Raw genomic sequence first — 19,140 nt, forward strand, 5'->3', positions numbered from 1 at the left:
ACACGATCATGTCTCGGGATTTGGCTCCTGACATGGGCCCATCATTGGCTGACTTTATTCATACAGTGGGCATTTGATAGGGGTTTGAGGGGTCAATTGGCTATGCAATTCAGCTGGACCCCGTTCGTGTACCAAAATATCGAGACTCCCGAGCATCGACATCTAGACCTACGTGCCAGATCCAAAGCGTAACAAAGAGCTTGGGCCAGACTCGTCATCAGGGCTCAACACGACGGCCAGAACCAAGCCTCCCAAGACCCCTGAGGGCGATTGGGTTTGCGTCGGGGAGAAGCGAAGGTGGGTTTGGCAGTTCGAGGCTTCGATCCAGAGGCTCGAGAGCTTGGGTCGATCTGAGCACCGCGATTGGTTCCACCCCACCTTTCATGGCGGCGGGTGGTGTCAAGGTGCGCAGCGTTTTGGCACATTGAAACATTCCCATCCGGATCCATCAGTTCGGTCAGGTGGGGTTGAGGGGGCGTGCTACGAGACATGAAGTCATCCATCCGTCGAAAGCCAGGAACGTGGCACCCATGGTCTAACGCCAGAGGGTGATGGGCTGGGCTTGCAGAAGCAAGGTGAGCCACGGGGTCAGTGGCCGTGGACGAGAAAGAGGAGGCGGAGATCCGGGCCATGGCAGACCGGGGAGGTTTCTGTATGATGTTGGGGGATGGAATGCGAGCTTGGGCCTGTCAGGTACGGCGACAGAACTCCGGATCGACGCCATGATGGTGCTAATGAGGAGGCATGTACGTGGACGGTCTAGTCACTGGTGAACAAGAAGTTTGGGACGTTGTGAGGCTTCGCACTGTGCCTGTGTCTGTCTCAGGATGATAACAAGTAAAGTGGTGTAGATGGAGGGCTTGTGAGTTGTCTCGAACAATTGACAGGTAAGTAAACGACCCATTTGACGTATGTCATTACACAAGGTCGAAACTCTTGCCCTGTGTCCTTGACAGTATGAAACGTCATGGTCTGCTTGATCTGCTTCAAAGTGTTGAGCCCCTTGCGTAATGACCTGCCATGAGGAAGCTTTCCCCAGATGACCTCGCTCTGACGACTACCCTAGACATTTTGAGTATCTTTTCCCGGTTTTACACCTACATCATCTGGACGAATCAGTGAAGAGAAGGCAATCGAACAACCTTTTGTCCAATGCATGCAAGGCAGATCAAAGCATCCGACGTCTATCAAAGCCCGGGGAGATTAGCATCGAAAGCCCTTGACCGGAGCTTGACCCTTGCTACCCGGAGGACCGGTTAGTGCTAGAGGGACTTTAGGGGGTGATGGTGAGAATTTGGGGTAAAATGTTTGAGAAAGAGGGGAAAAGAGACGGTCTGGTGCTAGAAAGAAGCTTGTGTGAAACCTGTGTCTCTCCTCCGCGGAGGCTTCTTTTTTCTTCAGCTTTCTGTGTTAGGCGGTATGAGGTGATGATGCCTCAGACAACGTCATGCGGTTCGGCAATCGGCTATGCAAGTTTGAGGTGAACGATGGAGGGCCTCACGATTGGAAACCCCTGGCAACAAAGACAAGGCAAGGGACAAGCATTCTTTCCACAGCTTCCAAAACTGGGTTTCGATGGGAATGGGACATCTCGGCGAGTTTGCCATATTGTGTCTTGTCTTGTCCCCAGGCTTCTGGGAACAAAGGTCCATTCTTTATTTCGGGAACGTTGTGAGAGCTGACAGGGGATATCCCGGCATCTCCAATTTGGCCCGGGGTGTTTGAGAATGGCTATCATCATTTTTCAGGGGGATTTGCTGCTTGATTGCTTCCTCTCATAAAAAAACCTGTTATCGTCATCTCACAGGCCAGTTCTGACGACCATCCATCCCCCATCACCCCACGAATCTCGTGTGAGTGTCTGTTTTGTTCTTATCAGTAGGCTGTCCAACAAACCACCCAGTCAGAATACTAATTAAAAGGCTCCCGCCTGTAGCCGCCCCGGCCAAGGGTGGTCACCAACCGCCCAGAGCTAAAAGAGTTGGTTCGTGATTGCGGGCTGCCATTACCTTATCACCCCCCCAGGCCCAGGAGGCACAGTGCATGGTCGGGGTGCCAATTTGAGAGAGGAAGCGCGTACGGATATTGGCCTTCTGTCTGTCTGGATAACAATGTGACCTCTTGCATATCTCTTTGGCTGCTACTGCAACGTTCTTCCAACTGCCATCAGGCAATTCTTTTTTGAACCGGCTGCATATCTGCACGTGGTCAGGCGTCCCCAGGCATTACACTTCTTTCCCCTCTTGATCCAGTTTATGCGTGAGATCTCTTGCAGGTGCATTTCGCTCGCGTAAACCATTGCAGTAGCAGCTGGAGCGCGGCAGAGAAGGGGGACCCATCTAAATGTCAGTTCAACACCAATCGCCACAGCACGAGCCCCCCCTGGACGGGCGGCGCCACGGACTCGAACTGCTGAATGGTGTTTTGTTGGTAAGAGAAAAACTGACTGATTAGATTCTGTTATCCCCACTGGACTCTTTAATGCCAAGGAAGAAAATGGAGCTTGGCAGGCTTTCTTTATCGCTCAACACCGACCGGGCTACTCCGGGAAGGCATCGTGAAAAAATATGCAGAGAAAAAGCCAAGGCACGGATGGGTTCGGTTCTCCAGAATGCCCGCTTTATCCACTATGGGACCGCCCGCCACCAAGGAAGAAGGAAGGGCTTGGGATCGAGTCCATTCCCAGATCGGGGGAGCTTGACGAGAGATGCGTTGTTGCAAGTTATTTCTGTGCTGCAGCGACGGTTTTCTTTGTCAGACTCATGCTCGTGTTTGACAACAATTGTTCTGGAACGTTGGATCATCACAAGGAACGAGACCTCATATCCTGGTAGAAGCAGAGAATCGTTCTTGGTCAGACACTGTCCAGAGTCACACCTGTCTTGGAAAAGAAGAAACAAAATCATGCTCATCGATGTGGAGGATGGCGTGCGGAACGAGCCACACGGCGCCATTTTGTTACCATCGCCAGCAAACCAAGCAGCGCCGCGCAGCGCAGCAAGCAAAGTAACCCAACCCAACGACCCTGTGAGAACCTTTGCGAACCTCGATTGCAACACTGTGCAATGAAGCCCGTATCGAGCTTAGCTGACGCTCTCTGGCCTAAAAAAAGGGCGGCGGACACATCCACACCCACAACGAATGATCCACCAAAAGCTTGTGCCATGGCGACAGAGCCCAGGCGTCTTCCTCCCCCTTGTCCTTGGCCATCCCATGCCGTCGGAAGTGGTCATGGTGGCCCTGCGGTGCCCCAATCGAAGAGGTGGGATCCCCTCCCCATGGGTTGGGCTAGCTCCAAGCCCAGCTCTTCTTCTTGAGAAGCCAAGGCACGGGCGTGCCAGGATAAGGGGGGTCGATGATGGGATGGCATTGAGTGAGGGAAAATGTACCCGTGTACTTCTGGTTACGGCAAGACATGGTGCTCTCCTTGGTTCTGACTCGCTGCTTGAGACCTCGACACTCCCCTTCATTTCCCAATTCCTGGCTCCGTCCTCTTCGTACCTGGATCTCGTACTTGGTACATGCCCTTACTAGGTAGTTTAATCAATTGCTGACCCCTCCCCTCATCTTTCACTCCCTCCCGTCTGGCCTGGCTCATCCTGAGATGGATATCTTTATTAATGAACCACCCTGCTCTCTCCCATCCCCCCCAGAATACGAAGCATCATACTACCTCACTCCCGTCTCGACTTCACCTCTCTTGTGTGTCTTGAATTATCTACGCGGTCAACTCTTGTCGAGTTCTTCTTCTCCATAATCATTCTCACCGTCACTTAATTGTTCACTTACCGCCCGCCTCCCGTCTTATCGCGGACCGCATCTTACAGCTTTCCACCCACACACGTTCTCCGTACACGGTCGCAGATTGGCCCCCATCGAGCTTGACAAACAACTGCCGTACATAACCGGTCCTCTTTCTTGCGATACCTCGACCTGAACAACCGTAACATCAACCCACGCACATATTATCCGGCGATCGGCGCTCCAGTGCCTGCATCTCGCATTGCGACACCACCATTGGGCTACACCGTCAATTCCCACGTTACAAGAGCATTGCGGACAAACCCGACTTCTTCAACGACACACGCTCGCGATATCCTCTTGATTGAGGGTTTATCTTTCACCTTCCTCACTCTTCCCCAAATACCACATCAGTCGCCTCGATGGTCTCGTCATTAGACGTGAGACCCCATTTCTTCGCCGGGCAGAGCCGACCAGTATCATCGACATCAGTATCAAGCACGAGTAGCTCTCTCAACGCAATTTCCACACCCATCAATTCCACCACATTCTCGCTGCCAAAAATGGCTTCCGGAGCACACAACTACAGCTTTGCTCTGCAAAAGTACATGCTCCTCCAGGAGCAGCACCAAGAGCTCTGCGATCGTCTCGACCAGATCCGCCCCGAGCTCACCATTACCACCCGTTCCCTCAACTCGTCGCCATCTACATCACCTACACGATCTTCCTCATCATCACTCTCGGTCCCCTCGTCACCGAAACGCCATTCCCGAAGCAGCGGGCGACATCACTCGCGTACTCACGCCCGGTGCAGTGGCTGGGAGGACCGCAACGAACTCACCACCATTGTCGACGAAGAGACTCTCTTTGAGATCTCGGCCGAGGAGCATCGCCTATCCGAGGTCAACGAGAGCATCAAGCGCACCCTGACAGAGCTTCTCAACTGCAGCAGCGTGCGTGCCGACCGGGCATTCAGGACCTGGGTTCAGACAAGGCTCATGGAGACGGAAAAGGAACTCCGGATTGGACGAAGGCGACGAAGCTCGGGCAACGAGTAGGCGAAGTAGGCGTAAGCCGGCAACTCCCCGGCGTCGCCTCCGCCATCGTCATATCACCACACAACGACATTTACCGTTGTCGGTGGTGGCAAAACAACCGACATATTTTGCCTCCACGCACAATGGTTTACGACGACACCAAAAAACCAACCACTTGGCATAATCTCTAATTCTTCTTTGTCCTTGCATTTTTTATTTGTCTTGCATTGGCTGGCGTTTATGGTTGGATCGACAAGGCCTTGAACGGCATATGGCCTCTGGAAAGAGAAAGGGAAACAAACCACTACATTCTGGAAATTGGGCTTTTTTGGGACGAAAGCCAGGGTCTTTACTCTGATCAAACAAGGAAAAGCGTTGGTTCTGGGAAGAGAAATACCCCAAAACGCTACAAACCTTGATCTCTATCTTCTTCAATTTTTTTTTGGGTTCAGCCGGAGTGGAAAGGATGGGAACACAAGCCTGCATAGCGAGCGGCAAACCTGGGGCATTGGGGGGCAAATATTCTCTGTTTCTTGCCAAAAAGAACTTCTGGACTCTGTGGTGGCATCGCGTGGCTACTTTTACCTTTTCGTTTACATTCTTGAGCTGCGCTGGTCGATGGAAAATCACGCGGGAGATGGACAGAGTCTACGTTTATCATGAAGATCTCCCGAGAGGAGACTTTTTTCAACATCCTTTTTTTTTTTTAGTGATAGCGATGAATGGATTCACTATCAATGCACCTGCTATTGCGGCGCACAAACTACTTTACTCGTTCATCCCTTGTTGAAGCCATCGTGAGAAACTTCGGGATTCATCACCTGGACTACCTAACCGCTGAAGAATGGATGATATGATGTGAAACATAGCAAACGACTATCAGACCCGAGGTTGAAAGCCGCTGGTGCCCCACGTACCAGAAAGATAGCGAGACAACACGCGTCGAACCCACAATCTTGCAGTTTGATCGGCCCCGACCCCCCTTGCTCGCCCTTCGGCGGTTGGGGGAAATGAAGATCATTTCGCAGCAAGTCGTCGTCCCCTGGCGCCGCCGGACGGAGCTCCACCAACAACCGTAACGCGACGACGGGGGATGGAACAGGGAGGTGTTTTTTCTTGACGGTTGGAGTTGTTTGATAGCTAGGCATGGGCTTTGATACGTGCTAGTCAAAGTATTGGCTTCTATCGATCGTGATCGTTTGATTGCCACCTGAGCGGTCCAAGCACACCCTTCCACACCGCTGAACTTCCATAACGGTGCTCCCAGCCCGGGGATCGGCGCCGCATACACATAGTCTAGGATGGCGGGCTTTCTGCACACCGAGCAACGGTGGGATTCACCTTGCGATGAGGCTGACAGTCTGAATCTTTGGAGTTGTGACGATGAAAATCTGGTTTCTTGGGGATTACGACTTGCTGTTGTCATGTTTGGTGTAAATGTGTGGAAATTTGGATACATCGTTGAGTAAAGGTTACATCATTGACAAACATTTCTTCACCTGACAATGTAGCACGCCCTCTTACATCAGGGCCCTGTTTTTCGATATCCAGCCCTGACTACGGGGAGTAGAATGCTACCCAGTTTGAGCCTCAAGATTCCCCGGCAACGGGAAGTCTACTACCCTAGCGCTCCCGCGGGATGAGCTCATGACTGTCTCACCGAGATGAACAGCTCAGAGGCACACACACTTGGGGTCATGCGCAACCAACCTTGGGGTGCCCATCGTTTTTTTCTTTTTCTATCCGGTATGACTTCAACGGTCGTCGATCTCGTCTGGAGAAAAAGCCCCAGTAATCTGGATCCTGGCCAAGTATAAAACATCATGATGACATCTCGGTGTCTTGATCTGATATGACGTAGTTTTTCTTTGATCGAGATCTCTCGTCTTATTTCGTCGATGGCTTCAGTGGCTTTTCCCTTTTGAGTAATGAGCTTGTTCGGATTCGGTCTTTGTCCACTTGACTTGTTTCGCACATGTCGGTGAGAGGCGAGGTGGACACAAGTCCGGATGTTTTCCTCCTCCTCGAGATAGGTTGTGGAGCCCATGATATGATAGCAGCTTGATTGCTGGTTTTGCTACAACGGGGAACTTTCTTTGTTGTAGAGGGGTTGGTAACGTCATAACTGCCATGACTTCAACGGCTTTTGGATGGATCTGAGGTAGGATAACTGCAGGGAGACAAGGACTTCCTTGTCTGAGTTGCCAAGATGAACCCTGGTCTATCGCATCCACTCGGATGGATACAGTATGGGCTTCGGTCTGAGGTTCTGAGTCTCGGGCTGTGCTACTGTACCTCGTTAACAAGCGATTAAGGTGACTGGGTTGTGTTTGTTGATCTAAGATCGGGGACTAAAGTCCTTGCCTTTGATCTTACCCTACAATTAGGGCATTGGCGATTTTTCCGGTGAAAGACACCCTTTGAAGCATTCTCTGAGGCTTTTCTTTGAATGCGGCGTAGAAACCTGTCACGCTCTAAAAGGGTCTTCTAGCAAGACAGCCGAGCCTATATGGACGTCAGTATTCTCATGTCGTGCTTCGTGATCAGTAAAGATGGTAAAATGAACCACGATAAAAGCCAAGGCTTGGAAGACCCCTTTTTGTAAAGATCCCCTGGCTTCTAGAATATGACCCTCAAGAACGTTGGATGGATGAGAGGGGTATCATGTGACGCGGCGAGCTTGCTGTGCCAGCCACACATGCTGTGGCGCGGGCTGCTAGCGCCACCTGCATGGAGATTCTTTCCAAGTTGAGCTTCGCGACAGTGGCTGGTGCGGGTGAACTCAAACAACCTTCCAAAACTTGGGACGACGCGACTTTGTCCATCAACAATCCCCTGTTGCCCTCTTTTTCATTTCTCGTTGTCGCATTACTAAGAGGACTTCCCTGTACAGACTTTATCGACGACACGCCATGTCTGTCCTCCTCGAGACCAGCGTGGGCGATATCGTCATCGACCTCTTGGTCGACCATGCGCCGAAGCTCTGCGAAAAGTAAGTGTTTGGCATTTGGCTTCACTACATAATGGATCGAGCTAACAATCATCTAGCTTCCTCAAGCTTTGCAAAGTCAAGTACTACAACTTCTCACCCGTTCACTCCGTCCAAAAGAACTTCTCCTTCCAGACCGGCGACCCTCTCGGCCCTCTCTCCAAAGACTCTGATGGCGGCTCGTCAATATGGGGCCATTTATCCGGCGACTCTTCCAAGCGAACGTTTCCCGCCTTCTTTCACCCGAAGTTGAAACACCTTGAGCGAGGGACGGTCAGCATGGCGACAGCACCACTGCAATCCGACCCAGACACGCGCGTGGCGGCTTCCCAATTCATCATCACACTGGGCGAGGATACGGATTTCTTGGACGGAAAAGCTGCTATATTTGGCAAGGTTGTGGAAGGATTTGATGCTTTGGAAAAGGTCAACGAGGCGATCGTCGACGACAAGGGCTATCCCCTCATCGATATCAGGATAAAGCACACAGTCATTTTGGATGACCCCTACCCTGACCCGCCTGGACTACGGGAACCGAGCTCGAGTCCTCCTCCTACCGACCAGCAACTTAAAACCGTTCGGATTGCCGATGAGGCGGCACTTCACGCTGATGACAATGTTGATGAGGAGGAGCTGGAAAAACGACGACGCAACCGGGAGGCGCAGGCACAGGCCCTGACTTTGGAGATGATGGGTGATTTGCCGTTTGCCGAAGTGAAACCTCCCGAGAACGTCTTGTTCGTCTGCAAGCTGAACCCGGTCACTGGGGATGAGGACTTGGAACTCATTTTTGGCCGGTTCGGTAAAATCTTGAGCTGTGAAGTCATCAGGGATCAAAAGACAGGCGACAGTCTCCAGTATGCATTCATCGAATACGAGGATAAGGCATCTTGCGAGGCAGCATACTTCAAGATGCAGGATGTTTTGATTGACGACCGACGAATTCACGTCGACTTTTCCCAGAGCGTCAGCAAGCTCAGCGACGTGTGGAGAAACGACACAAACAAGAAGCGTCGAGCCAATGCTGGTCGCGGCGGCTGGGGAGGTGTCAAGGAGCTGGAGAAGCGCCGACAATACCGTGAAGAGAGGGAGAGGAGCACTGAAGGCGACTATGGAATGGTCTATGGAGAGGAGGAGATGAAGGGAAAGCTGGAACGGAATGGACCTGGTCGACAGAGGGATGATGGCCCTCCACCGAAACCTCGCGAAGCCGAAGCTTCAGGGCGACGACGGAGTCGAAGCCGGAGCCCTCGACCGCGAGATCGAAGTCGAGACCGGTATCGCAAACCAAGGGATGACCGCCGAGGAGACAGACGAGACTGGGACCGGCGAGATCGAGATAGAAACCGAGACCGAGACCGCGATCGCAGAGACCGAGATAGAGATAGGGATCGATATGGGCGGGACGATTTTGACCGCAGGTCGAGGAGGTAAAGAGTGGCGAATCGGCGACACGGAATACAAACGGCGCAAAACCCTGCAACCGTTGATGGTCTCTAATTCAATCGAAAGCAAGCGTTTCGACTCCTTGATGTGGATCCCTCAACTAACACCAACCGACATGTGCATACATGTGGCATTACACGAGCATGGGGCACCAACTCGTCCTGGCCTACGATTTTGGCAGTCTGTTTATCTTGTTGTGAACGGGTGGTTGCCCGATTCTGCTGCCTCCGTTCATCATGTACAAGTGAGCTCCCCGGCATACATGCGGTCCTTCGGAGCTCCCACGAGCATGGCGCAACAGTCTGAGTAGGCCAAATGGATCGAATTCGTACCGTCTACGCACGAGCAACGTTGGTCGTCAACGTGAGCACATACTGGCGGGCGTTGGTGAACCGGGGATCTCCCTCCCGCTGCTGAGCGACCCCAGCTGTCATTCTGGACAAGATCCCCGGGCCACTCCATCTTCTTTCTGCCAAAGCGTCGCTTGCCAGCAGCACCCTCCACGCATTTCTCAGCATCTGGAGGCCTGTGGCACATGACAAGTCTCTGTGGACGTTCAGCAGATCACAGCGCCAGCATTATTAACCCAGTCTCGCCAACGGGCGACCTGGCATGGCAGAGCAGCACGCCACGGCATGTTTGGCTTCACGTACGGGTACTGTATTCTGTGCGAGCGGACATGTAGACAAGAATCTGACTGAACCATGACCTGTAGCTGAACCCTCTGGATCGATCAATAAGCCACCTCTCTCGGCCATGCTTGCTGTGCCTGCTTCGCCGTCGACAAGACTGGGCACGGCGCTCGATCGAAAAATGCAAGACACCCGGGGGTGAGACGACATCTTCTCACCACGTTGAGAGGTTACTGTGCGGCCAAGTGCATGGCGTCCAGCCTTGGTTCACTCTGGAAGCATCTGCCGCCGAGCCGCCCAAGCTATCTCGCCTGGCAGGGATCGTGGGTTCCAGAGCTGAATCTTGGGCCGAGGCAAGAGTGGCTGGCTGTGTGCGCAAAGAGAGATCAAAGACACCGTTTCAGATCGATCATTGGGTTCGGTCGGCATTGACGTTGATGGATGGTGACGATTGGCGGTGCCACATCCCGACCATCTCAACACGAGCTCCGGGCTTCGAGGACCGACGTCCGAGCCTGGGAATAGCGTTGTTTCTGAAGAATTGCATCATCATACCTTGCGGTGATACCTGGCTCTGGGGTCCCATATCGTCCGTGTCTACGACCAAGCAAGACCTTGGGAACCTGCTCGGTCTGCGTGGGCACCTTGGTGCATACTGTAACACCGACACATAGGTATCTCGGGCATGAGACCTTTCAGGCGAGACTTTGTCGAGATGTGCAACCTTGGGGAGGTCAAAGAGCCTGTCGCAGGGTGCTCGAGGGCTGGGGCGTGGCCTGGACTGCGATTTGAGTCCCTGACGGGAAGCAACATGCGCCAAGAGACTTCCACGAGGCCTTGTGATATTATCTCTTGAGAAGGGTGAGTTTCAGATTCTTCTCTGCAAGTGTCCTTGGCTCTGGATTCGAGAGATGGAGATCCCCCCGCGTGCTTTTCGGATCGCTACAGATGCTTCTGACATCAAGGGCATAACAACCATGGCGTGGATGATCTCGCCGTCAGCCACCGTTCAGTCCCCCCCCTCACCTTGCTTGATGGGCGTCACAGAGAGGTTCAAGAGTCAACCCCTGGACACGATGGGCCAATCGCCAGTGCCATAGGATACGCAAGACGGAAAGGTGCATCCTCACGTGTCACACCCTTTAATGACAGCGCGGTAGGCTACATCTCCCATCGGGACGCTGCTGGGCCAAAATTTTCCGCCCTGGGTCTCGCGCTCGCTGTGTCATGTGCAGTTGCGGACGTTTTGCTGTCCTTGACGCGGCGGCGGAGGTTGAGGTTTCGTCCAGAGGACCTGCGGGGCTGCGGCAACAACAGGGTATGGAAAGAGAAAAGAAGAAGGGCAGAAGCGAGCCTATGCCTTACTGGGAAAGCCCGTTGGCGACGTGTATGTCGTCGCCCTGCCAGGGCAGAGACGGAGGCTCGATACGAGAATCTGGTTGCTCATCGATGCGAGCGGGTTCCACTCTGGAACCAATTGAGACAAGCCGGGCTCAAAGGGACGACACTCCTATGATGCTGTTCGTTTGTTCACCGTGCTCAGTCTCTCAGAGATGTTGAGACAGACAAGTTGAACTCGAGATGGTGTCCGTCCTTGGTTGTAGGGTCTGACAACTGATACCCCATGCCCCCTACACTTTGACAAATTGGGGGCTGAGAGATACCCCTAACCTCTCTTTTGGTCTCTGTCATGTTGTTTGCAGCATCTGTCCTTACTCTCGAGATGTTGTGAGAAGCCGTTTTTACTCGAGGGACACACTGCGCAACGGAAGTGGCGCTGAAGTTGAGTTGGAGATACCAGCCCTAAGAAAGACAGCCCCCCCGAACCTGATGGAGGCGCCACACGGGGAGCAAGCAAATCAGACAGCCTCGTCAGCGATTTCATGCATGAGCCCCTTGAGCCTGGCATGTGGCGCTCCAAAGCTCGTTTTACTCGAACAACCAGGGGTCTAATTCCTGTCCGTCAATCTGCAGCTTCCATCGGAGTCTTGCTCCTATCAGTTTGGCCCCTGGGCGACATGTTTCTTGTTCTGCCTCTGCGCGGCCGTTTCCAATACGGGCTTTGACCTTGATTCTATATTTACACCCACACCAACGCGACCGTTTGGCTGTCTGTATCCATGGCGGAGAAACTCGTGTCCTGCGTCTCGCCTTTGAGCATTGGCGCCCAAAGATGAGGGCACAGCTTCGACCCAGCAACGGGATCAAGGAGGGTGAACCCCTCAACCCAACACTGTACTTTTGTGCAACGGCCGACACGGCGGTATCCCTCTTCAGTCGACGACTATCCCCATTGGTTTTTGCCGTGCTAAAGAAGTGCTCGGATCAATCTACAACGGATCTTGTTCGTCTAAAACAACCAACGGAGGGGCCCACAGCCTGCATATTGAAGTGGGACGTCGCGGGGAAACATTGCACATTGGCAGGTTTGGGGACTGAGAATAGAAACTCGAGAGAGACGAGGAAGAAGATGAAAAAGGCCCGAAGGGGACAGCGGATTAGGCTCTCGGCCATGGCTTGCTCTCGGCCATGGCTTGCTCTCGACGTCTCATCTGCTTGTCTTGCTTGACGGAGGCTTGGGGTGCCAAGGCGTCCTGGCCATGTTGCAGACGACCACAGTATGGGTGTTTGCTCAATCGAGTTAGACGCTGCGTTTGTTCTGATATCGAATCACGGGTCTTGTGCATCAAGATCATCGCTTTCGCTTCGATATGTGCCGTTTATCCTAGCAAGGGTCAGCTAGGTGCCCAGGGTCTCATCCCACGTACCGGGTTTGAGGAACTCTCCCCGAAGAATGCCACCGCTTGATCTGAGCCGCATGGAGCTGTTGACATGGGTCTTAGGGGGCTTCGTTGAATCAGGAGAGCCAAGGCAAACTTGGCCCCCCAGGTTCTGGCCCTCACTGTGTTGGCTTCTCTGGTCGCAGCGCACTGGCGTTACACGACGACAAGAAAGTGTTTACAGCATCTATTGACGAGTGACCATGCGCTGCGTCACAGCCGAGAGGGGACTCTGCCCACCCCCCAAGCTCTGCTCTCCTGGACTTGCCATGGGGACGGCCTTCTCATCATCTTGGAACCATCATGTCTTGTGACATTGTCTTACTGGTTGCGAGTTTGCTCACTCAGCCGGGGCCAAGACATGGGCGAGGTTTTGGCAAAAGACATGTCTGTTTGCCCCCGCAGTCATCTCGTCGCTGCCCGTTTCTTTATGACCCCCTTTCTCCATATAGACACGGGGCCGAGAAAGGAATGGACACCGTTTGGCAAACAAGTCCCTGGACATGACGGTGGGCTGCTTCGAGATTGCTGCTGCACGGAGATCCGATAAAGGGTTGAATAGGCGGCGCAACGTGGAGAAGAAGAGCGTCAGTATCGCCTCACATGCTGTGCCAGAGCCATGAATTACGCCAACTCTCCAGACTCTAGACATGCGGCTGAGTTGGAGACAGAGATGAACATGTCTCAGAGGCGTGCTTTGGTCCCAGCGGCGTCCTGAGGGCTCATGGTTCTGTCAAAGGTCTCAGACCAGCAGGGCTCGCTGTACGATCCGGGGAAGACCTCAATCTGATCGGGGATCCAGATCTAGGCGCCCCTCTTCTCCTGCTGGGATCCATCCCTGGCATGTTTGCAGTCGCCTCACTCAGATAGCCATGCAAGCTAGTGCCGCATGGCATCCCCATCATTCTGCAGCTACCTGTGGGCATCCGAAGGCCGGCGGCCCTCGCGTAACTGAGGGTCCCGGCAGCCACACAGCGTCCACGGCTTGCTCCACATCCTTGCAAGGTGAGAGAGAGACGTTGACGTCTGCTGTGGTAGGTGTGTGTGCTTGCGAAGCTACCGGAGGATGCCTCGACCATTTCCCCTTGGTCGCCTCTCTGAGTGGGCACGGTGGTCTTCCCGGGGCGAGGGGGCCGTTTATTGGACGGTGAGATAGTAGTGAGCAGGCTGGGTGAGGCAAACAAAGATATAACGTCCTGTACCAGGACTAGTGGGATAGTGGTACGGGCAGAGTATAACAGCATGCCACGGCTGCAGATCTTGCTGCCTCTGATTCTCTCCTTCTTTCAATCTCTTGATCTTGTCGAACACGTCTTGTCTGAGCTGTCAAGTTAAGAGGTGGTGAGATTTGTCTTTTACTTCAAATCTCGACTCAACTGCTTGATACAGCTGGCGATATACACTCTTCATCCTTGACCGGACAAACCACTTACACTTCCCGAGAGCCCCGACGGACGAGTGCTGGCAAACCGGTAACGGCTCGTACATCACACACCTTGTCCCTAGGATCAAGACTCATCAGAGTTTGTCGTTGAATCGATCCAGGTTGACTCGACAAGACGGTTGCTGGTACTGATGAGGAAGCCTGAGCTGCAACCTCTGCCAGTCACCCGTTGAGCACCTCCCCACTCACCCTTTACCCTTTGAACCTCGACATACTTGGTAGTTATACCATGGTGACCCCGACCTGCTACTCGCCGGCCGACGTCCGACGGTATAGTAGGATGAATGGCTACTCCTCATACCCGGAGCGTAGGAGCTTGGCTTACCCCATCCACCCGGATACGCGAACAACCATCATGACTGAGAGAGACATGATTGATGATGTGACGCCCCAGAGGAAGCGCATCGCAGTCGCTGTGAGTATATACCCTGCCTTCCTTTCCCTTTACGTCTTCTCCCCCTGGTGTGTGTGGCGTGCGCGAGACTTACATAGTTGTGTAGCGGGCTAACAACAGATCCAGTGTGGGCGGTGTCGAAAGAGGAAGATCCGGTGCAGCGGCGATTCTGGAAATGGGGGACCATGCACAAACTGCAAGAACGCAGGCTACGAGCCCTGCCAGTTTCTCAGAGTATGTCTTTCAGGGGGGAGGTGTTTTATGATGCTCCGAGACTTACACTGCCGTCTAGGTTGCTTCGCAAGAGACACCCATGAAGCAGGAGCCGTTTAACTATAGCCTAGAGGCTTCTCGACAGTATCAGGCGCGAGGAAGCTCCGTCGTCCCGCCTCTCCCGTCGACCACCTCTCACTACCCCGACGGCCTGCCGATGAATGCTAGCGACCCCTTCATCTATCGAGCTCCCACGACCTTTGCGTATACCGCAAAGTCCCTCTACCCACTCTCCAGCTGGAGCCATGGATACACTGAAGATCAAGGCATCAACTACACCATGTATCCGCCGGCGTACCCTTCGATGCATGACTCGGACTATGGCATCAACTATCGCATCGGCTCCGGCACGGTGGGCAAATCTGAGGGCATCTGCGTCGACACGGAGCCCAACTATGCCTACAGCAGCGGGGCTCCGACCACGAGCCTGGTACACCGACCGGCTCCGGTGGCGGCCGACTCGACGAATATGACGTTCCAGAACATGGCGGCGGGCGTCAACATGGGCGACAGGGTGCTGCCCATGCCCGTGGGACGGTCATCAGTGCCTAGTTCAATAGGGCCCTCCTCCTCGTCGTACCGGAACGATTCGGGCAGCAGCTCCATCTTCGGGAGCGGCAGCAGGGGCTCCTCGGCGCAGATGTCGACCACGGCGGGCACGTCGCCTGCGAGCCCAGATTCCGAGACGCCTTCGAGTTACACGAGTTACGAGCCCTCGAGCGTTGCTTCGGCCACGGGCCTGTCCTCGTATCCTCCCATGACGCTAGCCTCGCAGCTCACCCGCACGAGCAATGATCTCTACACGCATGCGAGCTCATCGGAGGCTTCCCTCTATACTCCGGCCGACTCGATGCGCGTCGGAGGAGGAGGAGGTCCAGGACCCGACCTCACGTACCGCTACACGGACACTACGACGGCGGCGACTACGGCGGCCGCTACGACGTCGGCGCGCCGTGAGCTGCCCATGATGAACGGCGGCAGCGGCAGCGTTGGGTCGTCGTTCTCGATGGCACACGGGGCCACGACGTACATGGCGCAGCCCGCGTCGTACATGCTTCCTCCTGGAGACGTCGGAGGCACGGGGGCAGAAGCCGCGGCGGATAGCTACCGCAAGACTGCGGGGACACTTCGAGGATGAGGGGAGACGTCTGAGCCGTCGGTTGATGAAGTTGTTTCTCTTATTGGGACCATGGACTCCCTCCCTACTGGCTCTCGGTGTTTGAAAGTGTGTTTTTTTCTGGCCTGCTCTCAGCAGAGGAGTTGCAGTGTGTTTATGTTTTTGGACCTGAGCATCGAGATGTGAATGAGCCAACTGCCATGGTTCTCTGTTCGCGGTGGATGGCGATAATGGTCGTCGTCGTTGTCGAGAGACTCGCGAACGCAGGGGTGAGAACCTCTCTGACCCTTCCCCGCGCGGAGCAGGACGGATGAACTGCTCATAGACTTGCTGGGGGACCCTTTTTCTCGCATGAGTGAGGGGTTTGATGGGTTGAGGTTGTGAGGTACAGCGTCTGACGGGGAGGCAAGACGAGAGCGTTGGTGTTGTGTCACCCTTGGCGTTTTGTCGTCGAACTCTTTTTTCTCGTCTTTGAACGACACCGAATCGGGTCGTTTTGCCTGGTCCTTTTTCTTTCAGTCTCTTTTGTTCTTACTCTTGTTTTAATCACATGGTTGGTCATCATGGTGCATTGCATCTTGAATTGTTTACTCCCCAACGTCTTTGTCGAGACTGGGTTGAGTTATTGACTCGTTGCATGTTGGGCTTGCACGAGCTTCCATCAGCCACAGCCAAACGCATACGGATATTAGGAAGGCGAAAATGGATATTGGGTGTGTTGGGTATGTACATTTTGATCAGGCGAAAATTGGAGTGAATTGGGAAAGGGAAAATGACATTGGGATGGAGGATGGAAATGGGCGTGTTAATGGGCTTGGTTTGGTTGGGTTTGGTTGGTAGTCTTTTTTTATGGGATCTTGACGAGATGAGACTCTGCACTCCTGATGGGAGACAGCTGTACATGAAATTAACTACTTGAATAGTAGATAGCTAATGATCCATCTCGAGTTAATAGTCTGAGTCTGACAGGAGTGTTGGCGGTGTGGTCTATGAGTTGGGCACGGTGGTGATTAATATGAAGCTGTTCTAATATCTGTTGGAGCCATTGTTTAATAGTTTATCCAATGGTCCACCCCAGCTCAGCCACGTTTCAATAAACCAACAATCAAGTCAAGATCAATAACCCCTGGACAATCACATTGAACGAGATGAATTTAATGAAAGCCCGTCATCACATGGCATCGAGACATGGCCCCAAACAGGTAAACCCCAGGCCCACAGCGGGGTAGGTCGGCGGCGCTACTCCGGTATGGCTTCAGGGGGAAGCTCCGCTGCGGGACAATGACCGGGCACCTGCCCGTAGAGTCCTGCAGGCGCTATAGCTTACAGTGGTTTGCAGACGGAGGGCTTCCTTCCGTGTCTGATCTTCACCAATCTGCATCTTGCTGATCTATTTCGAGCTCCCCCTCCTGCCTCCACCTCGTCATCCCACGTTTGACCAGATATTTCTTCTGGAGCGGAGAAAGTCTTTGGGCGTCACCTGTTTTTCTCTCTGATTTTCTACAGCTCTTGCAAAGTTGCTCACTTGCTCTTTTTGCGCGCTGTTCTTTAAACGACCGCCTTCAGCACGCACCGCACACCTGGCATCTACTTCCCCGCCATCTGAAGCTATCCCAGCGTCGCAATCGCATTCAGAGTCGCACTACCACCGACAACCTTCCAAGATGCAGGTTCCTCTACTAAGACTGCAATGCGGCGTCAACTCGTACGCCTGGGGCAAGAAGGGCAACGAGTCTGCCGCTGCTCGCTTCGCTGCTGCTACGCCATCCGATGACCTCAAGATCGAGTCCGACACTCCTTACGCTGAGGTATACTCGAAAACTTCATGATTTTTGTCAATGACTGACATGTCTGCAGCTCTGGATGGGCACACATCCCTCAAATCCCTCCCGAGACGTCAAGACCGGCCGATCCCTCCTCGAGCTCGTCCAGGACAACAAAGCCTTCCTCTCGTCCACCATCATCTCCCGCTACGGCGAGAAGCTCCCCTTCCTTTTCAAGGTGCTCTCGATAAACAAGGCCCTCTCGATTCAGGCCCACCCCAATAAGAAGCTCGCCGAGCAGCTCCACGCCCGCGACCCCAAGAACTACCCCGATGACAACCACAAGCCCGAGATGGCCATCGCCATCACCCCCTTCGAGGGTCTCTGCGGGTTCCGCCCTCTGGCTGAGATTGCGCACTTTCTTGAGTCTGTCCCTGCGCTGAGGGCTTTAGTGGGAGACGAGGCTGCTGCCGAGTTTGCAAAGGTTGCCAAGGATGAGGAGGAGGGTGTTAGTGAGGACAAGAAGGTGCTGCTGAAGAAGGTTTTTGGCGCGCTCATGAACTCGTCTGCTGAGGCGATTGCTGAGCAGACTGCTAAGCTGGTTGAGCAAGCGAGCAGCGAGGGTGCTGGTTTCGCTGCTGGCGGCGTGGCTGCTACATCCGGTGAGAAGCTTTCTGAGCTCGTTCAGCGATGTCACGGCGAGTTTGGCGACGACATTGGCCTGTTTGTGCTCTTCTTCCTCAATTTTGTCACTCTTGAGCCTGGTGAGGCCTTGTTCCTGGTTGCTGATGATATTCACGCCTACATCTCTGGAGATATCATGGAGTGCATGGCTGCCTCGGACAATGTTGTCCGAGCAGGCTTCACCCCCAAGTTCAAGGATGTCTCCACCCTTGTCGACATGTTGACCTACAACTACGCCCCCATCGAGGAGCAAAAGATGTCACCCAAAGACTACCCTTACGCGACGCTCAACCGCAGCGGCTACAGCTCAGGCTCAGCCGTGGTCCTCTACGACCCCCCGATCGACGAGTTCAGCGTGGTGCGCACCCTCCTCCGGGGTGACGGCGCAAAGGCCACCTTTGAGCCCCTCGATGGGCCCAGCATCGTCATTTGCACCAGCGGCAAGGGCAAGATCTCTGTCGGCCCCACGAGCGCCGAGATTCGCGAGGGGTGGGTGTACTTTGTCGGCGCTACGGCCGAGTGCGTGCTCGAGTCCGAGGGGGTGAGGATGATGAGTTTACGACTTATAAGGCGTTTTGCGAGATTGATGACTCCAAGGAGAAGCTATGAGTTTCTACTCGGGGGTTTGGCGTGTGAATAAGAGCGTGAAAAACGATGCTTTTAGCTTTTGGCCATTGAATGACATGGCTGCATATACTTTTTAATATCACGTTCATTTACATGCCATATTGGTGTCTTTCTCCCAAAGTAGTTGGAGTAGGGGGTTTATTCATGATGGGAGATTGGTCTCATACCCTGTCTTCCCTCTGATAAGCTAACCTTGACCGACAGGCCTTGCGC

The 19,140-nt window shown here is 53.8% G+C and overlaps 5 protein-coding genes across 5 annotated transcripts; 4 read left to right on the plus strand and 1 right to left on the minus strand.

The window, feature by feature from the left end:
* Positions 1 to 224: 224 nt before the first annotated feature.
* On the minus strand, positions 225 to 632 carry MRS44_010662 (uncharacterized protein; the record flags this gene model as incomplete). The annotated part of the gene is made up of 1 exon (XM_065620196.1): positions 225 to 632. One exon carries the CDS (start codon positions 630 to 632, stop codon positions 225 to 227), a length of 408 nt encoding a protein of 135 aa, XP_065476385.1.
* A 3,672-nt stretch (positions 633 to 4,304) lies between these two features.
* On the plus strand, positions 4,305 to 4,799 carry MRS44_010663 (uncharacterized protein; the record flags this gene model as incomplete). Its single annotated transcript, XM_046281509.2, has 1 exon — positions 4,305 to 4,799. One exon carries the CDS (start codon positions 4,305 to 4,307, stop codon positions 4,797 to 4,799), a length of 495 nt encoding a protein of 164 aa, XP_046128306.2.
* A 2,891-nt stretch (positions 4,800 to 7,690) lies between these two features.
* MRS44_010664 (uncharacterized protein) lies at positions 7,691 to 9,201 on the plus strand (the record flags this gene model as incomplete). Its single annotated transcript, XM_046284518.2, has 2 exons — positions 7,691 to 7,770; positions 7,827 to 9,201. The coding sequence occupies 2 exons, from the start codon at positions 7,691 to 7,693 to the stop codon at positions 9,199 to 9,201; spliced, it is 1,455 nt and encodes a 484-aa protein (XP_046128304.1).
* A 5,223-nt stretch (positions 9,202 to 14,424) lies between these two features.
* MRS44_010665 (uncharacterized protein) lies at positions 14,425 to 15,874 on the plus strand (the record flags this gene model as incomplete). Its single annotated transcript, XM_046278828.2, has 3 exons — positions 14,425 to 14,484; positions 14,590 to 14,697; positions 14,756 to 15,874. 3 exons carry the CDS (start codon positions 14,425 to 14,427, stop codon positions 15,872 to 15,874), a joined length of 1,287 nt encoding a protein of 428 aa, XP_046128302.2.
* A 1,643-nt stretch (positions 15,875 to 17,517) lies between these two features.
* On the plus strand, positions 17,518 to 18,982 carry MRS44_010666 (uncharacterized protein; the record flags this gene model as incomplete). The annotated part of the gene is made up of 3 exons (XM_046278827.2): positions 17,518 to 17,661; positions 17,711 to 18,841; positions 18,965 to 18,982. The coding sequence occupies 3 exons, from the start codon at positions 17,518 to 17,520 to the stop codon at positions 18,980 to 18,982; spliced, it is 1,293 nt and encodes a 430-aa protein (XP_046128301.2).
* Between the last annotated feature and the right edge of the window lie 158 nt (positions 18,983 to 19,140).

This window comes from Fusarium solani (assembly GCF_023522795.1).
Source record: "Fusarium solani strain SB1 chromosome Unknown bctg00000006, whole genome shotgun sequence".
NCBI classification, from domain to species: Eukaryota; Fungi; Ascomycota; class Sordariomycetes; order Hypocreales; family Nectriaceae; genus Fusarium; species Fusarium solani.